General features: G+C 37.7%; 1 protein-coding gene across 10 annotated transcripts in view; it reads left to right on the top strand.

Annotated features, from left to right (window-relative positions):
- gbf1 (golgi brefeldin A resistant guanine nucleotide exchange factor 1) overlaps nt 1-20862 on the top strand; it is an 86013-nt gene that overhangs the window by 1292 nt on the left and 63859 nt on the right. For all 10 annotated transcript variants that reach the window (XM_084392230.1, XM_084392227.1, XM_084392229.1 and 7 more), the window contains exons 2-3: nt 4108-4210; nt 6649-6715. In XM_084392230.1, the coding sequence (XP_084248356.1) occupies nt 4115-4210; nt 6649-6715 (163 nt within the window). In that variant the 5' untranslated portion in view covers nt 4108-4114. The remainder of the gene's footprint in view (nt 1-4107; nt 4211-6648; nt 6716-20862) is intronic.

The following is a 20862-nucleotide window of genomic DNA, read 5'->3' as shown; positions in this document are numbered from 1 at the left end:
TTTATGGGGGGCAAAACATGTAATGCAAAGCAATACAATGATGATTGAGAGATGTACAAATAAATGTTCCTCAAAAGCTTAGTAATTGATACTCACATTTTAACATGACTTTTCTAGTAAAAATGATGTATGGATAATTTAGTAAACCTAAGTTGCTTCAGTCAAGTATACATTGAAATATTATTAACAATTGTAGAAGTTATTCTTGTATTTACTTAAAGGTATAGCGGAGGATTTTTTACTTCCGGGTGGAGCACCTATACTATTGGTCCTCCTAATTGTCAATCATTCTGGTGAATCAATCAAACTTATTCAAAAAGTGGAGAGGGCGGGTCTTATCTAAAATTCGGAAAGATCATCCGCTATACCTTTAATAAAAATCAGTAAAGATTTCATAGCAAAAAGATGTGTAGGCCTATACCATGACCTGAAGCTGGACAGTTTTAGAGTCATACTATGAGGTCTTTCACTTGCAAAAAAAAGATGACAGAAGGCATACTGTAGAAGTTTTTGTATAAACAGTATTATTAGTAAAGTTCTGCTCATGTTTGCCAGTTCTCTTTCATGGCTTATTGTGTGTGAACGGTCAAATACACACACACACACTAGGGCTGCCCCTGATTAAAAATTTGTCTAGTCAACTAGTAGACTGAGATGGCAGAAAGCCAGTTTTATTTTATTTCTGTTAGTTTTCTTTATTTTATAAAAGCACAAAGTTTTGTTGTTATTGTGAGTGTACACAAATAAAAGTAGACACTTTACAGTTTCAAATGTTATCTAACTCTTATCCACATGACCAAAAAAATAACAGAGTATTCTAAGTTCTTTCCGCTGTTATCAGGAAAAAAATTATTGCACCGGGATTACTCCGGGAACACTCGGATATGTGCCAATAATAGCACTTATTTATGCAGGTTAACTTGCTAACGTTAGGCTACTACTTGCATGTGTCAAATGTTAAGCCATAATTAGGTCCATTAATGATAGGCAGACGTTTGGATTTCCTGCCACCATAATCATCACAAGGACCAGCCATGTTACGATCTGTCCACTTCGCCACTTCCTGTCGATTTATTTTTCTGTGACTAACCAACTAGGCTAATTAAAATTTGGTAAATTAAGCCCTTTTCTGCTCTTCGACTAATGTTTGGTCGACTATTAGGGGGCAGCCCTAACACTCACTAATTAGATTTTTTTATTGTATTTTTCCTATTGTTATTGTAATTTGCCTTTTGTTCTTATTTAGATGTTTGGTCGTATCACCCCTATGGACTAACAACATCTGTATAATTACTAGGCTTGCTCCAGTAGTCGGTGTTACATGGTGTTCGGCTGTACACTGATTACTTAGCCACTGTGTCAGTTTGCTTTTTTATAGAAATAAAAACCATTTAGTTCAGTTGGACAATGGACGCTACAATTATAAACTGAAAGTCTGCTCTGCTGCATATAACACGAGCTGTAGAGTCGCAGCAGGAGTCAGATTTCACTTCAGATTTTCACACGTGAAAAGAGTAAAGAGAGATGACTGACTGGACGATGGCAGAGGATTTGGTGTGCAACAGATCTTGAGCGTCATTGACAAATATCGAAAGAGCGAAACTTAAAAGCGAGTGCGTGTTAAAAAATTATTTCAATACCCCGCATATAGATTACGTCTTTCTGATGCCCGCAAATTGTAGGCCTGTAGATAGAGTACGTGGGCTTGCGAATGTGAAATGTTATAAACTGTTATGTTATATCTAGGCATTATAGAGTGATGCAGGGATGATGTCAAAACTCAGAGTAATTTACCGGTGGTTCCCTCAAGATTTTCCAATGGGATTCTAAAATGTTTTTTTCAATTTATGAGTAAAATAAGGTCTGTGGTAAACATAACTTGACGATACTTGAACATTTTGCTCTGCAACATCAACTGCACACGTTCACATCCCAAGCATTCTTATCTACAGTGAGGAAAATAAGTATTTGAACACCCTGCTATTTTGCAAGTTCTCCCACTTAGAAATCATGGAGGGGTCTGAAATTGTCATCGTAGGTGCATGTCCACTGTGAGAGACATAATCAAAAAAAAAAAAATCCAGAAATCACAATGTATGATTTTTTAACTATTTATTTGTATGATACAGCTGCAAATAAGTATTTGAACACCTGAGAAAATCAATGTTAATATTTGGTACAGTAGCCTTTGTTTGCAATTACAGAGGTCAAACGTTTCCTGTAGTTTTTCACCAGGTTTGCACACACTGCAGGAGGGATTTTGGCCCACTCCTCCACACAGATCTTCTCTAGATCAGTCAGGTTTCTGGGCTGTAGCTGAGAAACACGGAGTTTGAGCTCCCTCCAAAGATTCTCTATTGGGTTTAGGTCTGGAGACTGGCTAGGCCACGCCAGAACCTTGATATGCTTCTTACAGAGCCACTCCTTGGTTATCCTGGCTGTGTGCTTCGGGTCATTGTCATGTTGGAAGACCCAGCCTCGACCCATCTTCAATGCTCTAACTGAGGGAAGGAGGTTGTTCCCCAAAATCTCGCAATACATGGCCCCGGTCATCCTCTCCTTAATACAGTGCAGTCGCCCTGTCCCATGTGCAGAAAAACACCCCCAAAGCATGATGCTACCACCCCCATGCTTCACAGTAGGGATGGTGTTCTTGGGATGGTACTCATCATTCTTCTTCCTCCAAACACGTTTAGTGGAATTATGACCAAAAAGTTTTATTTTGGTCTCATCTGACCACATGACTTTCTCCCATGACTCCTCTGGATCATCCAAATGGTCATTGGCAAACTTAAGACAGGCCTTGACATGTGCTGGTTTAAGCAGGGGAACCTTCCGTGCCATGCATGATTTCAAACCATGACGTCTTAGTGTATTACCAACAGTAACCTTGGAAACAGTGGTCCCAGCTCTTTTCAGGTCATTGACCAGCTCCTCCCGTGTAGTTCTGGGCTGATTTCTCACCTTTCTTAGGATCATTGAGACCCCACGAGGTGAGATCTTGCATGGAGCCCCAGTCCGAGGGAGATTGACAGTCATGTTTAGCTTCTTCCATTTTCTAATGATTGCTCCAACAGTGGACCTTTTTTCACCAAGCTGCTTGGCAATTTCTCCGTAGCCCTTTCCAGCCTTGTGGAGGTGTACAATTTTGTCTCTAGTGTCTTTGGACAGCTCTTTGGTCTTGGCCATGTTAGTAGTTGGATTCTTACTGATTGTATGGGGTGGACAGGTGTCTTTATGCAGATAACGACCTCAAACAGGTGCATCTAATTTAGGATAATAAATGGAGTGGAGGTGGACATTTTAAAGGCAGACTAACAGGTCTTTGAGGGTCAGAATTCTAGCTGATAGACAGATGTTCAAATACTTATTTGCAGCTGTATCATACAAATAAATAGTTAAAAAATCATATATTGTGATTTCTGGATTTTTTTTTTTTGATTATGTCTCTCACAGTGGACATGCACCTACGATGACAATTTCAGACCCCTCCATGATTTCCAAGTGGGAGAACTTGCAAAATAGCAGGGTGTTCAAATACTTATTTTCCTCACTGTATATACTTATATCAAGGTGACCACTGGTGAATTAGTATTTCTGGGTTTTGACGTCATCCCTGCACCACTCTGTTGTGAATCCCATAATACCATGGGTTTGATGGGTTTAAGTTTAAACCTTCCAGAACATTTGCAAGTGTTTCTGCATAAACTAGTAGATTTTTTTAAAGATTTATTGGAAATACTTTCTGAAGTTTCTATAAGCACGTTTGCTTGGTCATACAGAGCCTCTTTGATCCTCAAAGTTGTATGTATGGTCCGATTTCTAATATTATTGTTTTTTTTTTTTTGGAGACATATTACTTTTTTTTGTGATTTCTGTGCTGCCTTTCTTGCCCCCACAAGACACTATCTGGCATAATGAAGTCTGAGCTGATACTACCTGTCTGCTGCATTGTCTGATGCTTTACACAGAGATTACCGCTAGCTTAAGCTCTGGTCTAGAATCACTGGTCTATTTGAGCTGTCCGACTCTCTCTTGACATCAGTAAAAGATGTATTTTTGAGATTATTACTTGTGTGTAATTGCATATCTCTAATTGCACTCTAGATTCACTATGGTGGACAAGAATATATACATCGTTCAAGGGGAGATTTCTGTTGTTGTTTCTGCTATCAAGAGGAACTCTAGATGGAGTACCCATACTCCATTGGTAAGTGATCCAGTTTAGATTTATTTGAAGAACATTGTAATTATCTGAAATGTAGGGCCTGATGTCCTATTAGAGATATTTCAAGTGATATTTAGCCTGACCATATACTGATCTTATTCACTCTGTCTATGGTGATTTGTAATATAATAAAATCTGTAATGAGGAAACATTTAATGGCCATATGTTTCTCAAAATTCTTGAATATTTAAGTTATTGGGATAGTAAAGTTATTGCTGAAATTGATAAGGTGATATATATTTTCATGTTATAGCTGGTAACAGATAATTCTATAGCTTTGTCTAAAATAAAAAATAAAACATTAAAATCAGTTGTTTAAATGCTATAGTTATATAAGTGAGTTTAGGCATCAATTCAATTCACATTTATTTGTTATAGTGCTTTTCACAATACATATCGTTTCATAGCATCTTTACAGAAAATGCATGTCTACATTACAATTTGTGATCTGTCATCAGAGGTGACTGTGTCCAAGTTATATATTTCAGAAATGTACATATGCAAATCACGCTGTTAGCTAACAATGTATTATGGTAATTTTATGTATTCATTTAAGGCAGAAACAATGAGCTCATTGAAGTAAAGAATGCATGTTGTTAAAGGGATACTCCACTTTTTTTGGAAATAGGCTCATTTTACAACTCCCCCAGAGTGAAACAGTTGAGTTTTACCGTTTTCGAATCCATTCAGCCGATCTCCGGGTCTGGCGGTACCACTTTTAGCATAGCTTAGCATAGATCATTGAATCGGACAGGACCATTAGCATCTCTCTCAAAAAAAAATGACCAAAGAGTTTCGATATTTTTCCTATTTAAAACTTGACTCTTCTGTAGTTACATCGTGTACTAAGACCGACGGAAAATTTAAAGTTGCAATTTTCTAGGCTGATATGGCTAGGAACTATACTCTCATTCCTGTGTAATAATCAAGAAACTTTGCTGCCGTACCATGAGTCCAGCGCCTGATAATAGGTCTAATAGGTTAGACAAACTTAGTCCCGGTCACGTTGGAAGTTACCGAGCCGGGGACTATTTTCAGGCGCTGCGTCATATCATTACGCCTGCTGGATTCATGGTACGGCAGCAAAGTTTCTTGATTATTACGCAGGAATGAGAGTATAGTTCCTAGCCATATCAGCCTAGAAAATCGCAACCTTTTTTTTTTTCGTCGGTCTTAGTACACGATGTAACTACAGAAGAGTCAAGTTTTAAATAAAAAAAATATCGAAACTCTTTGGTAATTTTTTTGAGAGAGATGCTAATGGTCCTGTCCGATTCAATGATCTATGCTAAGCTATGCTAAAAGTGGTACCGCCAGACCCGGAGTTCGGCTGAATGGATTCGAAAACGGTACAGCTCAACTGTTTAACTCTGGGGGAGTTGTAAAATGAGCCTATTTCCAAAAAAAGTGGAGTATCCCTTTAACAAATGATAAGGATATATATATATAATTTTTTTGCATTGGTACATGATGTATCATACCATTTAAATGTACAGCATGAAAACTAGATATTCATTTTGAGATGTGCTAAAGATTACATTTAACAGTGTTATGTTAAATGTTTTTTAAGGGTGCTTTCACACTTGGTTCTATTGCCTGTTCCGAACCCGAGTTCGATTGCTCCTCCCTCCTGCTGGACTGTGTTCAGATAATATTATTTGGGTCCGAACTGCGATGTGTTTGCGTCATCAAATCAGCAGCTGTTTACCCCGTTGCTTGGTAATGACAATGCAGGAGAAGGCGGCAATATGCAAATGCATAGCGTTGCTAACCTCAGTTTAATATTTTTGTTTTTGAACCATTGGTTTTGTTTCCAAAGCTTCAGTATGTAACGGCACTTGCGTCTATCTGCCGCGAATGTACTGCGAAGGCGAGCAGAAATGAAATATGTAGCTTTCTGCTTGCAGTGCGTCAGTCACGCTCGTCTGGAAAGTGAGTGAAACACACAAACACATTTTTATCAAATCATACGTCATTAATATCGGTTCACTTCTGCGATTTAGTGCGATTGCGTTCATATCAGCAGCAAACTGTGCCAGAGTTCACATGAACCGTACCCCAGACCACAACGAACCGAACTCTAATGTCAATCAAACCCGGGTAAACACCAAAAGAAGTGCTAGTGTGAAAGCACCCTAAGATGAAGTTTAAGTGAGTGTTAAATGTTGGCAAATGTAATAGTAGGCTAATAATAATAATAGGAGAAATTTGCATGCAGAGTTAAATATCCAGTATCAACCCATATAGAATATCATATCACGAATCGATGAAAAATCTTTAATATTGGTCAATAACTGATAAGGTATCCATACATAATGCATCCCATATATAAATAACAAATCAAATGATATTGTTAGTGAAATCATAATATGCCAAGTTGCTAACTAGAATGCTAAAATGATTTTCTCATTCTTTGACAGGATGAAGAACAGGACCCACTACTCAACAGCTTCAGCCACTTGAAAGACACCCTCAATAACATAAAAGGTTAGACTTGATCAAACTCCGGATTGCTGTAAATGAGTAATTAACTAAGATGGTTTCTGAAAAAGGTGTCTGGACAGTTTTCTGTCCTTTAGTAGTCAGTTTATCCAGCCTCTTAATTTTGTAACAGTAGCTGTTGAAATGCCCTTCTCCCTCTAAACCCTCATAATACAGATTTTTGTTGACAAGTCTTAAACACAAGCATTCTGCCACAGCACCATTTTTTCGTTTCCTTTATTTAAGACTAGACCGAATCCCGCCAGACGGGATCAAACTAAACAGACTCATTTATCATTCGCCAAAGTGCTTCTTTCCTGCTACAGAATGAAAGCATATTTAACCAGGTGTATGCTAAATTTCCTTTGAGAAAAGGCATGGCCTTTTCAAATCAGTCAATATTATCTTTCTCAATGTCTTATAATTGGGCTTTTATGCCACCTCATAATTTTTGGGGTCCCATGGAAACTATGTCAGTGTTTGTTCATTTAGTTATCCAAATACCTCTTAATGAATAGGACAGCTAAGGTAAATGTTATGCTATGTTTTTATGCAATTGTTCCTCTTCAAAAAGAAATGAAAATTCTTTCTTACTGTGATGCTCTGTTGTGGTGTTATGTTACAACACTTACAGACTTAAATGAAAATTGCTGCTATTTAACAGTCATAATCTCATTATGACATAAAAAAGCTGATTGAAGAAGTCACCGGTAGTACCTATAACTTTTAATTTCCACAATTTCACTAATATATTTTACTATAAAGTGCTCACTTATGTCCACAACAGTGACATCTATGGCTTGTTTACAGAATTACTCTAGATTCTTAAGAGCTTTTGTGTTCAAGTAACATTAGTGTAACTTTAATGAGTGTGATGACTGATTTAAACAACCCCTTTAGACTGTCTTTTAGGTAAGAGGGCACAAACTATCTTGACTAACATGACTTCCCTTTGGTTGCTAAAAGTCCTGCTTAAGCATGCCAGCCTGATTAATCATAGTGAATTTCTGTGTATTAATGGAGGGGTGTGAGTTGATGAGATGTGCAACAGCTCTCTACTCTGTCTGCATGTCGTCATGCCTCTGTAATTGAAGCCCTGGACAGGGAGTCCTCTCTCTGGAGAATACTGCTGCTCTGAGATGGACAGGAGCGGCTGTGTCTGGACCCAGGCAGAAATCTACCAAACTTCCCCTCAAACTAAGGCCTTGTTAGTTCTCTTGCGTGGTTGAGCAAGTGTTGAGTTTCATTCACCTACTTCATAGTGAATAAAATGGGTGATGTTAGCTTGTTTTCCAAGCCTAGGCACACTACTATTTGAAAGTTTGGGGTATGTAGTATTTGTTATGCTCACATACAGTAATAACAGTAATATTGTGAAATATTACTTCAATTTAATAGTTTTCTATTTGAATAGATTTTAAAATAGAATTTATTCCTGTGATGGCAAAGCTGAATTTTTATCATCATCACTCCGGTCTTCAGGGTCATATGATCCTTCAGAAATCATTCTAGTATGCTGGTTTGTTGGTTAATTTAATGCATCCTTGCTGAATATGCACATCTTAATTTCTTTAAGAAAAAAAATCTTTCTCACCCCAAACTTTTAAACAGTATTGTAGGATGCAAATTAATGTGTAGTTATTTCTGGAGGAATCAAACAAGTGGCCGTCCTTTGCCCATCCTTTGATCACTAAAAATCTTGAAAGCTATAAGCAAATAACCAGCCTTTATTTCACTGATTGCCTTGTTTTACTAATTGTCTCTTAATAACAGATCTAAAACCGTAAGCACTTAGTGAGAAGTGCACAAATATTGCTCAAGGCCTTTTCAAGAATTATAAAATGGGTTGAATGGGGTCTGGTCATATTATGTTGCCAGTGTTTTGGCTCAGTGTTCTGTGAATTAAATTTATATATGTATCTCTTAAATAGCCCAGCTGTCTTCTTAATGAAAGCCTATAATTCCATTCACATTGTGGCCATTTTATCTTAGCCAACAACAAAAGATACCGCCAAAGGAAATGTGGATTAGCTCCAAAGGTTTACTAGCCACTTTCACTGACTTGATAAAGGTTTCATTCTCCTTCCTCTGCACCAGCCGTTTGATTGGCAGGCACATGTGCCGTATGGCGGCAGAATGCAGCTGGAAGTATATCATCTGCAGTTTAGGTTGGGTAAATATAGCAGGGAGACTTGTCAACCCGAGAGATAGATTGTTCTGGGAAAGGAAGTGTTGTCTCTCCCTCCACAAAAAAGTGTTCTCGTCTTGAATGAGGCCATTTTTGTATTTGTGAAACAAAGAGTTTCCAGTCCTGAGTTTAACACATCAGAAACATGTGTTGGTACTTAAGCTACCTCACCTAATATGTACACTACACTTGATTCAAGCAGTGTTTGTGGTAGGCCAGGTTTAGGTCAGATGTTCTGAACAAGACAAAAAAGTTTGCATATTGTGCAACCCCCCCCCACACACACACACACACAAAAATTGGATTTGCATGTTGGCAAAATTCTTTAAGTAGCAGATTAAATAGAAATTGACCTATTTCAACAAATATTTAGGTTACATATTGTTATAGATACCATAAGTACCCTGCTTTTTTTTTTACTGACATACTGAAGTCATCGCTGAGTTTTCGATTTGTCTTTTGTCTTGGAATCTCAAGCATGAAGTTGGTGACAGCAATGATCTATTTCATCTGGTGTTATTTGCACAAGACTCTTGGAGTGAGCTGTGCTTAGTTGCTGATAAGCATGCCCAGACCGAATCTGCAGACTTTTGCATTTTCTGTCTTGATTTGAGGGAAAGTTATATGGAATGATTTTAGCTGTTGTAAAATGTGTTAAAGGGACATGTCACTAAAAAAATCTGACTAACTTTATTCTGTGGAAAAGAAGAAAATGGTTGCCGGAGTAAATGAATGTTCTCTTTAATAAGAGTTGGAAGCATTTTGCTTTATGGGTAATTATAATTGCCTCCAGGGCCATTATTGTAATATATAATATTTACATTTTTGCCAATTTATAGAATTAACGTAAAGTGCAATAGTCCTCTGTTGGCAGCAGAAGCCAGTCAGATGGTCTTGTTAATCCGGAATCCCTCTGGAATTACAAACAAGCAACTTGGGGTGACAAATGGCTCTCAGACACTCTGGTATTGGAGAAATGAGCTTTAGATCTTGTGTAGCTTGGTGGACAACTGCTCTATGAATCTATTAGTTTTGTAAGGGAGATATTCTAGCTATGAAACGCGGTCTGTTTAACATCAAATTGAGAACTAGGATTCAGTATGAGGTCAGGTAATTCTGTGGGATGTTTTTGATATCCGCTCTGCATCGAAATAGCGTACCATTGAGGCAAAGAGGAGGGAAGGAAACAACTGTTGGAATGAAGATGTCTCACCTTCTCATAGTATTCCCTTTTTATACACTAGTCAGCCCAAGCTTTAGTCCTTTAAAGCTTTGAATCTTCCTCCAACACTTCCCCCTCCCTTCGCGTCAAAGGTCAGGTTTTTGACAAGTCTGTAGAGGAAGCCGACAGACTAAATCCTCTCATTTTTATTCATACAAATACAGGTTTAAAGACGCCACCTGGTAGATCCAATTCCAGAGCTTTGTTTGACTGACAACTCTCTCACTTACCCCTAGCATTTCCTCTCGTTTGGTTTTCAGGTACTAAAGAAACTCCTCTAATAGGTCAGACCACACCATCCGATGATTGGATGTCGACTGAGTTTTGTAGTAAACATTACTGTGATACTTTGATCGCTGGTTCTTTTCAGGCACTTTCTGTAATCTCTTCATCTCCTGAACAATGGGCTGTGGAGGAATCCTTTGACTGTGTCTTCTTGATTAAGACATTTACAATGCCTTTGACAGGCCTTGAGTACAGTATAGTTCTTGTCTCCATATGTATGGATATTTGAAACTATACTTGACATCTCATATCATGTTAAGTCATTTTTTGTTTGGATGGTTGTGAAGGTTGCAAAGCAATTTGGGACAAACAAAATGAACTGGATCAGTAGCAGGAAATTATTGTTTGCTTAAAGAAAAAAGCTAATTTTCTTAGCATTGCGATATTGTTTTTATGACAGGGGATAAACATAGCCACTTTAAGAATGTGTCTTAAGAGCTAATTATTTTATTACCCCTTTGCTAATTGCTTGTCGGTCATTTTATCAGATTCAAATTTGACAATCTACCTTTTTATCCACCTTTTTAATCCAAACTTTTCTAACTGACTTTAGAAAAGTTTTGAAGTCTAGTCTAAGCAGTTTATGCAACTGGCTGCTGGTGTCCTCTGTTTCAGTCTTAACACACACATGTATCGTGAACTATAGCTCAAGGTCAAGTGTGAGCTGTCTCAGGCCAACAGCTGTGCTTGTGCTGGCGTCCCAACCAGAGTTTCTTCTGGGGCACGTGGGAATATCCTGCTCCTTTGAGGCCCTGTGGACTCTCTGCCATTTAATATGTGCTTGTATATCATACCTACATGATCTGCAAGAACGTGATCTGTCAAACAAACAGAAACAAGCATAGTCATAAGTCTGATCAGACCGACACAAATGCAAATGTGTTTACTTATGATGGCAAATGGAGCAAATAAATTCCCTTTGCCCTTCAAGGGAAGAGAGGGGGAAAAAACATGAGGGTCTGCCACTCATGTCCTTGGTAACATCATCTGAGATGGCAAACAAATAGTAAGTAGAGTGTGTGTGTGTGTGTGTTCTCAACATCAATGTGATGAATGCTCCTGCAGGGAAGTCACTTCGGGTTTAAAGTTACTGAATAATACAGACAGAAAGAACAGTAATGACTTACAGGACAGATATTAGGAAATCATTTTATCGCTTTATTTCTTTACACCATGCTTTGCTTTTTCAATTGATTGTCATGGTCTGCTTGAGCTTTTGTTCTATTATGCTCCATATTTGTCTCATTTTTAAAATAGAAGTTGCCATAGTCTTTTCTTCCCTATTTTGTGAAACCACTTCATGAATAATAAAAAAAAAAATTAGGATGGGACTTGTTTTTTTCCATTGGCAATTGATTGCATCATTGGATGGTTGTTGTTTGCTATTGCTGTGATGTCATGTTAGTGACAGGTTTCCCCGCCCTCGCGCCAGTAAACGCATCATCAGAGAAGAAATGTCACTGCAAGTGGGTGGGGAAGTTATTAAAGCTGTAAAATGGCTGCTACTTTTGCATTCATCTTACCATTGTGGGACATTTCTCAGTGGTATTAAGACGTGTTCTGGCATTTCAGAGCAGTCCATGTATTCCATGAAACAAAACATGCTATCAGTTAATTGAAGCAACAATAAATATTGATGCAAATATATATAAGATGATAATCTAGTCAACCTCACTGAATTCAGCATGAGGGATAGGTCACGATGGTTGGCTAGTCGACTAGTCCTCCAACAACCAGTCCTATAGTTAAAACGATGTGACAGACTGTCACATTTTGTCTTGGATCTGACAAATTGACAGTAATTGTTCACCAGAGCAGACTTGATATTTGCCTTGTGTTGACATTGTACCAATTTGTGAAACATGCGTAATGTCCAAACTACTATCATTAACCTTTAATGCTAAGCTGGATGTTTAAAGGTAGGGTTACTGTCCGATGTGAATGTCAAAGAGATGAGATAGGAGCCTAACCTGTTGAATAGCGAGAGCGTTCTCTTGAAGGAATTTACAACTTCTGTCCCCTGAGGAGGGAGGCCTTCTTCCATTACGCCCAATCTGCTGTCCTAGGTTTCCATCACAAAACAATTATCAACTGTCCCTGGATCCTCTTTGCCCTTTCTCGTCTTAATGAGAGATAAGAAAATAATACTTGCTTGTGGTTTAACCTTTTAACTGATACCGCACATTGCTAATTTCTTTGATTTGTTGACAAGACGAGTAATTTTTTATAATTTTTTATGATTATCCACTTTATGATAGATTGAGAAACATTGGAGTTAATTTCCCCAAAAAGTGCTTACATTGTGTTAACATTACTAACACTGTTTCATCATCTTGATCATTGCCTTAAGCAATGGTATAACTTTGCATCTGACCAGTAGGCCTTATTCATGAAACTTTCGTAAATATGATTTACGAAAACCTTCCACAACTCTCACATGTCAAATATATCACCAATGAGGCTTATCATATGTTACCAATATTAAACATGGTTTAATATAATCGCTGTTCATATTTTTATTGAAAGTTCATAATCAAGATAAAGTTATTACCGGTAACTCTTATGTTTCTTATGATAACTGAGATAATGCTGCTAAATTTATAAAACAATTTACCTTGAATGTCATTGCTCTAATTTATTTTTTACATTTTGATATTTCATATTTTGTTCAAATGTTTAATATATCTGCTGTTCATGTGTTCATTTATTAGTGTGTTATATGATTAGAATGTTGTCCCGGTTTTAGAATAAAGCACAGCAATGATATTTGAGAGTGTTTCTCCCTTTTCAGGAAAAGTATCGAAAAAGTATCGAAATCGCAATTCTTGACTTGGTATCGGTATCGAAACAATAATTTTGGTATCGTGACAACACTATTCCCTTTTTATACACTAGTATAAACAACTATACTAGCTCGTGCTATTCAACAGGTTAGGCTCCTATCTCATCTCTTTGACATTCACATCGGACAGTAACCCTACCTTTAAACATCCAGCTTAGCATTAAAGGTTAATGATAGAAGTTTGGACATTACGCATGTTTCACAAATTGGTGCAATGTCAACACAAGGCAAATATCAAGTCTGCTCTGGTGAACAATTACTGTCAATTTGTCTGATCCAAGATCCAGATCCCTTTCTCGTCTTAATGAGAGATAGGAAAATAATACTTGCTTATGTTTTAACCTTGTAACTAACACCGCACATTGCTAATTTCTTTGATTTGGTGACAAGTCTAAATTGTCATGAGTAATTATTATATTTTTTTTAATGATTATTCACTTTATGATAGATTGAGAATAGGGCTGCAGCTATCGATTCTTTTTGTAATCGATTAATCTAGCACTTTATCGATCGATTAATCGAGTAATCGGATAAAAAAAATGTGTGTGTTTTTAAACAACCAAAACAAATAATGCATAACGAAAATGATGTGGCTGTAAAATAATCAAGCATTTGGCTTTTATTTCTCAAAAAAAAAACAAAAAAAAAAACAGAGCTATTTATTCCAACTCCAACATTTGGCTCCAAAACTAAGCCTATTTATTGTACTTTTTACCCATTTAGTGTTTATAAGTGCCAGTGCCAACAATTATATAACAATACAGTTAAGTCAACTTTATACTGTAAAACATGTATAACATGTAAAACTATGAATACAAACTTAAATAGTAAAAATAGTTGTTGTCTTGTCTGTAACTATTTGGCAGACGTGACAAACAAGGTCTGGCAAAGACTGCAATGCAATATTTGTTCCTCCATCACGTCCCGGTGTATACAGTGAATGCATGCTGAAATTATTGTTGCGTGGCTACATAAAAGTTTGAGCATATGTGATGCATTGCCGCAATTGGTCTGACTGGCGCGTGAGAGAGACGAGGGTGCGCGCGCGTGTGTGTGTGTGAAGGGGTTCTTTTTTAGGCTATATACTCTCTTGCAGTTGAACATGAATACATTTACTACTTTAAAACATCAAAGCTAAACATCATATCTAGTCAAACCGCATCACGACATCACTACAAATACAGTATGGGATTAAAATCAGCGAACATCAATGTATAGGCTTCGGCACGGGCGGAAATGTTGGTGCTGGGTTAAAAAAAATGCGGGGGACAGAATCGTTACCTTGTTTCAGCGACGCTGGAAGGAAGCGACTTTATGGACATCTTTACTCTCCGCCATCGCGCCAACTAAATTCAAAATGTATCACGCGCTATTGTGCTTCCTGAACACTGAACAACGGTCCGTGTGAAATCAGATCCCTGCGCGTATAGTGCGCGTATAGTGCGCGTCATAGGAATTTAACGAGGCTTCGAGGCAGAGTTTTTGCCTCGAGGAATTTTTGTAATGAGTAAATCGAGTAACTCGATGAATCGTTGCAGCCCTAATTGAGAAACCTTGGGGTTAATTTCCCCAAAAAGTGCTTACATTGTGTTAACATTGCTAACACTGTTTCATCATCTTGATCATTGCCTTAAGCAATGGTATAACTTTGCATCTGACCAGTAGGCCTTATTCATGAAACTTTCTAGCCTGGCTAACGTCAGACCTCGTCTCATTGAGACGTGGTCTGGGAACCACATGTTCATTTTCTCGTATTTGAGGCGTGGTTTACGAATGCCCAGAGCCGTTTATTGGGCACTACAAATGTCTATCAAATGCGCCTGTACGTAGCACATAGCCAATTGTTTCAATCATACCAGATGACGTATGTAGAGCGACAGAAATTCGACGAGGAAGAAGACGAAATAAACTTGCGTTCTGAACTACTTAGAACACTAAGGCTGCATCGAAAGGTAACTTCGCCTCTGATGCCATGTTGGATCCATAGATATAAACAAACTGCTTCGGTGTGTCGCATAGACGTCGTCATCATCTTGCTGCTCCCTCCCCGTTCTGTGATTGGTTCCCTTTTTGAGGGGAAAATCTGGTCCATGGTGTCCAGGCTGCCTAGCAGCGTGAATAAAATCGGCAGCATGGGGAAACCCGGGCTAGAAACTTTCGTAAATATGAGCAAATTCTGAGTAATTTGCATCTAACATGGACCATCCCATAAATTCTTACACATTCACAAATGCTTAATAAACCTTAGATTTGATTATTACACACGTATGTTAATATATTCCAATTATTCGTAAAAAGGGTGCTTATGCATGCTCATTCACAATTTGCATAATCCCCGCCCATGAATTACGCGTGCAGGAATGCGGTGGGATCTTCTGGACTCTTTTCTCAGGTTTGGCTCCATATTGCATATAAATGCAAAAGAGACTCCTTAGCCATATGCCTAACAAAAATTATTGAATGTGTTTAGCTTCCAGACAAATACTACTGGTACTAATATAACTTTATTTTCACACTTAACTAATTGGTTAACTAATTCATTTTATTATATATTAATATGGTAAATAGCATTATCAAAATGCAGTGTCATCGGTTTGCCTTAAAAAATTTTTTTTTTTTTTTTTTTATGATTTACGCACCATTTATGCATGTTGGGAGAAGGTGTAAAAATTATTATTTTTTTCACACCAACTAACATTTTGAGAATGCAAACACTTTCATAAATCCCCAAAACTATGTCAGAACAGCTTTGCAACTGTGTCACACAAATTTATTTCACTCATGTTTCACTAATGTGGCCCAATGTGAGACGGGGGAAGTAATGTTATGTTCATGTAACTTGTCTGAAAACAAAGTGTTAATTTTGCAATTTGGTGACTACTGGCGACTGATGTCACTTTTGATTCAGTACTGTTATCTAGAAGCCCAAAAACAACACCAGGAGAAAATATATTTTGGTTGACACATTTACCCCCCCCCCCCCCCCCCCCCCCCCCCCCATTTCATTTTACTGCATGCGCTTTGCATTAAATGTTGATTGCGTAGAACAGACTTTTCTGTAGCTACAGCACTTGGGCTTGAATAATAAAATGCATTGCTTGAAGTCACGCAGATGCTTTTCCGAAGGTGTGTTGAAGTGTTACTTTAGCTCTGTAAATCCACAGTACATGCTTCATATGCAAGTCATCCGTCCCTGTGGTAAGTTTAACACCCACAGCATTGTACTGGTGTCACTCGGGGTGGCAGCGCGCTCATCATGGCCTCTGTCCCGCTGTAATAAAACGCTCCATAAGTTGTGATGATGGATGCTTGTCTCCTCTTTGCCAAGCAGCAACCGAGCACTGGTTAGTAGCTGTAAATCTGGCCAGTTAACAGTGCTCTAACCGAGGACTGACAGTCAGGGCTTAGGCCCGGTGTTAGGTGGGGATGCAACTGTTGTCCTGTTTCAGAGCCTCTCAACAATGTGCTGAGTGCACGGAGGGGCCCAACTCACAACTATTAATCATGCGCTGTGCTATGAAAGGCTTACGGGGCAGGGGTATGTGTGCATGGAGGAGTTGGAGGTGTCGTTGGTGGGGCGGTGATGTTGACAGGAACAGAGGACAAGAAGATGGAGCACAACAAGACGGCTGACTCCATGCAGCTTCATACCCCCATCCTAAACATCTAACCCCACCAACTCGTGCCTTAAAGAGGAAACTTTAAAAGGCGTGTGAGTAGCAAGGTTAAAACAATTATTGGGGCCAGAGAAATTAAATTAAATAACTCTGCCTCTGTCTTTTTCTAGCTTCCTTACAGTGTGTTTTAGGTTCAAATCTATGATTGGGAGGTTTTGTTATACAATATAAATTTTATGCACTGTATGTGTCAGTACCTTAATCAGTACCGTACCTTATCAGCCAATGTATAAGACATTTATTTATTTATTCATTGTTATTTTTATTTTTTATTTTTTTTGCAGTTTACCAGAATTGATTAAAATGTATATTTAATTATGCATGCTCAAATAATTTTTGTTAACTTTCACTTAATCTTTAAAAACACTGATTTAGAACACTAATTTAGAAAACTAATTTAGACACTTTTAAATGTAATTTTTAGCAAATGAATATCCATTTTTTACACTGTACTTTCATACTTGCTTATCAGGCCAAAAAAATTATATATATAAACACACACTTCGGTACTTCAGAAATCATTCTAACATATTGATTTGCTGCTCAAGAAAAAAAAAAAGTTCTCATCATCAATGTTGTCCTGGTTAATTTATTTATATATATCGGTATAATGATTTCTGTATAATGATATACAGAAATCTTTGTTATAAGGATTTCTGAAGTACCGGTGGAACGTAGTAATGATGCTGAAAATTCAGCTTTGCCATCACAGGAATAAATTACATTTGTAAAATATATTAAAATAGAAAACAGTTATTCTAATAATGTTTCACAGTAGTACAGTTTTTATTGTATTTTTTTATTAAATAAATGCACCTTGATGAGCACAACACTGTGTCCTAACCAGACGCAATGTGATAGGATTCCAGCAACAGGCAGTCTGTCTGTCCACACCAGATGCAACTATACGAAACGCAACACAATCAATCAAATAACACAGCCAATCAGAAGAATGTGTGGGTGGAGTTCTCTGCAAGCCCACTGCACCCAATATAACCACAGAATCAATATTATTTTAATATTAACATTTAAAAATACATGACTGAATCATGCATACACTTGGTTGTTCACATTGAGTTCACACAGTTCTGAATATTTTTGTTTCCTTTATTTTCATGATCTGAGGTGAATTATCCATTGTTGATTCCCGTATGGCTATAAAGGTCACGCAAAAATGATATTCAAACTCATGTTAAATTTTACATTAAATAAAGCAAATAATCAATGCCCGAGATTATCACTGTCATATTTGTATTTTGTTTCTAAAATAGAATCCGCTGTTGCTCGTCGCATATCGCCGTCGTGGCTGGACAAAAACTCTGATTAACTTTGATTAAATACTATTTATTGCATGTCACAATATTGCATCGCGTCTGATTGGAACACTATAAGAGACTTGAAAAATAAAATGTAAAATCGTTACTGACCCCAAACTTTTGAATGGTGCTGAAACCTGGAGCAATAGACAAAAAAGAACAACGATGTGGTCATGTAATCAAAGCATTTACATGGGATTCATGCAACAACTTTTTATTTGCGAAGACACTGTCCACCCTGGAGGATCATAGTGATTTAATTAGTTAAATGTAGCATTCTATCAACAAAACCATTTTGGTCTGCCCATTTGTCTAATTTCCTGCTTCATTGATAGATCCTGCCGTCACCTAAACATACTGTTGTTCCACATGGCACCGAAGAAAAATTGATTTGTACTCGAGCCTCTCAAAATAGTCAAGCTCCTTCTGTAGAGAGTGGCGAAGACATGCAAATTGACTCAAGTTACACTGGCAGCTTTTGTTGTGAGGTCTGCAGTAATCCCTCATCAGCACAGCAGATGATGATTAGCAAACAAGACTGCTTAATTACTTTCTGCCTTCTGAATTAATATTACTCTCATGCAAACAGGCGTTCTGCTGATTTGAAAGCACTGTTTGTATGCAGCATAAAATGTCCTTCAAACTGACTTTGAGGCATGATGGGGAGTTTTCTTCAGTGAAATGAAAGACAACATTTTGCTCAAAGAAGATGACGGCCCTTTTAGGACCATTACCATTTTTATTCTCATTACCGTCAGTGGTGATTCTCATTACTAGAATGCAGTTTTACTCTCAGGTTGCAGTTCAGTCTGTTTTATCTTCCTAATGTGAGATGTCATCTGTAATTGGCAGAAGGATTGAGTAGTTTTGTGCGGCTGTTTTGGATGGTTCTTTAATGTTCTGTTAAGCATATTCTTATGAGGTGGTAATTGGTCCAGGGTTGAGAGACTTGTGCTAGACGCCTGCTCACTCTGTTACCGCTGAAGGAGAGGGCACTGGCCCCTAATAACTCCACGTTGAGAGCCGAAGACATTCTCAAACTGAGGGGTATTAAGGTGGGTTTTGGGCCGTTTCAACACCTCTGCCTTCGTCCCGCAACCCTTTGTGTGGTGACATGTTGACGGGACAGTCTGCATTTCCAGGACTTACAAAATGACCAGGTATCTGCAGTTTCTGCAAGTGCCGTGTGCTAGTTTTTGATGTGCAAATCATACCGTTGCTATGTTTAACCAACAGGAGGCCGGGTCAAATTTAGCAAAGGCTTGGTGGCTCAATTGTGTTTTTTTATGGGTTGTTTTTATCAGATGTATTGCTGGTGTCTCCTGCCAGTGTGGTTTCACATCTGATCAATCATTTTGGAGAAAGCTTATTTGTCTTAACGGAGAAATGCTTTTGTATCCTCTTGAATCCTAGTAAACCAGTAAGGTGCCAAGTTAAGACTAAGAGAATTAAACCATTTGTTTGTTGTTGTCTGTTTTTTTTTTTTAAATTGTCTGTCTTTGAGTCAAGTCTAAAATTAGATGACTGCTCTAAACAAATTAAGAGGTTCTCATTCATCTTAAATTCATCTAGAAATGATTGAAATCTAGAAAATCTAGCATTTCAAATCTCTGTCCTAGCATTTTTCAATTATTTCTTAACAATATTCATAATTATTAAAGATGGCTCTTCTATTCGCTTTATAGTAATGCAAAAAAAATAAAAAAAAATAAAGGTATTTAAATGGATACTACGTCATACTGTTTAAAAGTTTTGGGTCAGTGAGAAATTACTTCCTTTTTTTTTATTATTCTCCAACGACACATTAAATTGATCACAAGTGACAGTAAAGACTTTTACATCAAGATTATATAATTTAAAATAAATTATTATTTAAGTTCCATTGATCTTTAAATTCAACAAAGGTTTACTGAAAAAGATTTCACAAGAATATTAAGCTGCACAACTGTTTTCAACTTTGATAATAATAAGAAATGTTACTTGAGCACCAAGCTGTAACCCCTTTTTTTTTTTTTTTTACCCCATTATCAAAGAAAAAAAAAATCCCTGAACAGTTTATCATATTTATTGCTGACTCTGGCTCTTTGTTACCAGTGGCGAAATGGTGAACTAATTTGGTCATGTCAGCAGCACTTTGTTGTCTGCTTTCAGTGAGTTTACCCATCAATACCTGAGGCTAGAAAAAGATGCAAGTTACATGCAGGAGGCATAACTATAGGTGTCGGTCACACTGAATCTCACAAAATCTGGCTCATATGTAGGCCTGGCTAAATTAATAGAAAGCCTCTCCGCTTCTGACTGAAGCTATTACCCTTTGATAGGTGTAAAAAGTATATCAGGTATTGTGCTTTCTGGATTCTTGCATCTGGTCAACGTAAAGCTAGCCAAAATTGTCTGTAATGCCGAAAGAGGAAAGGTGCACGATTACCACTGTCCGATTTCATTGAGGTTTGTAACATTAGAGCAAGAGTAGAGGTTACTCGGATTTTAATGACAATGGAGTGTCTTATGATGTTGAGAGAGTTCTCTTTTTTTTCAAGTCTGTTAGGCTGGAGAAATCAAAGCGCACAGCAGACCAGCAGTAGACTAAGCCCTGGTAGAGGGGGAATGGTCTGGGATGGGG

Source organism: Rutilus rutilus, assembly GCF_951802725.1.
Source record: "Rutilus rutilus genome assembly, chromosome: 20".
Lineage (NCBI taxonomy): Eukaryota > Metazoa > Chordata > Actinopteri > Cypriniformes > Leuciscidae > Rutilus > Rutilus rutilus.
The sequence above is the reverse complement of the archived record's forward strand: the minus strand, read 5'-3'. Positions and strand labels throughout refer to the sequence as shown.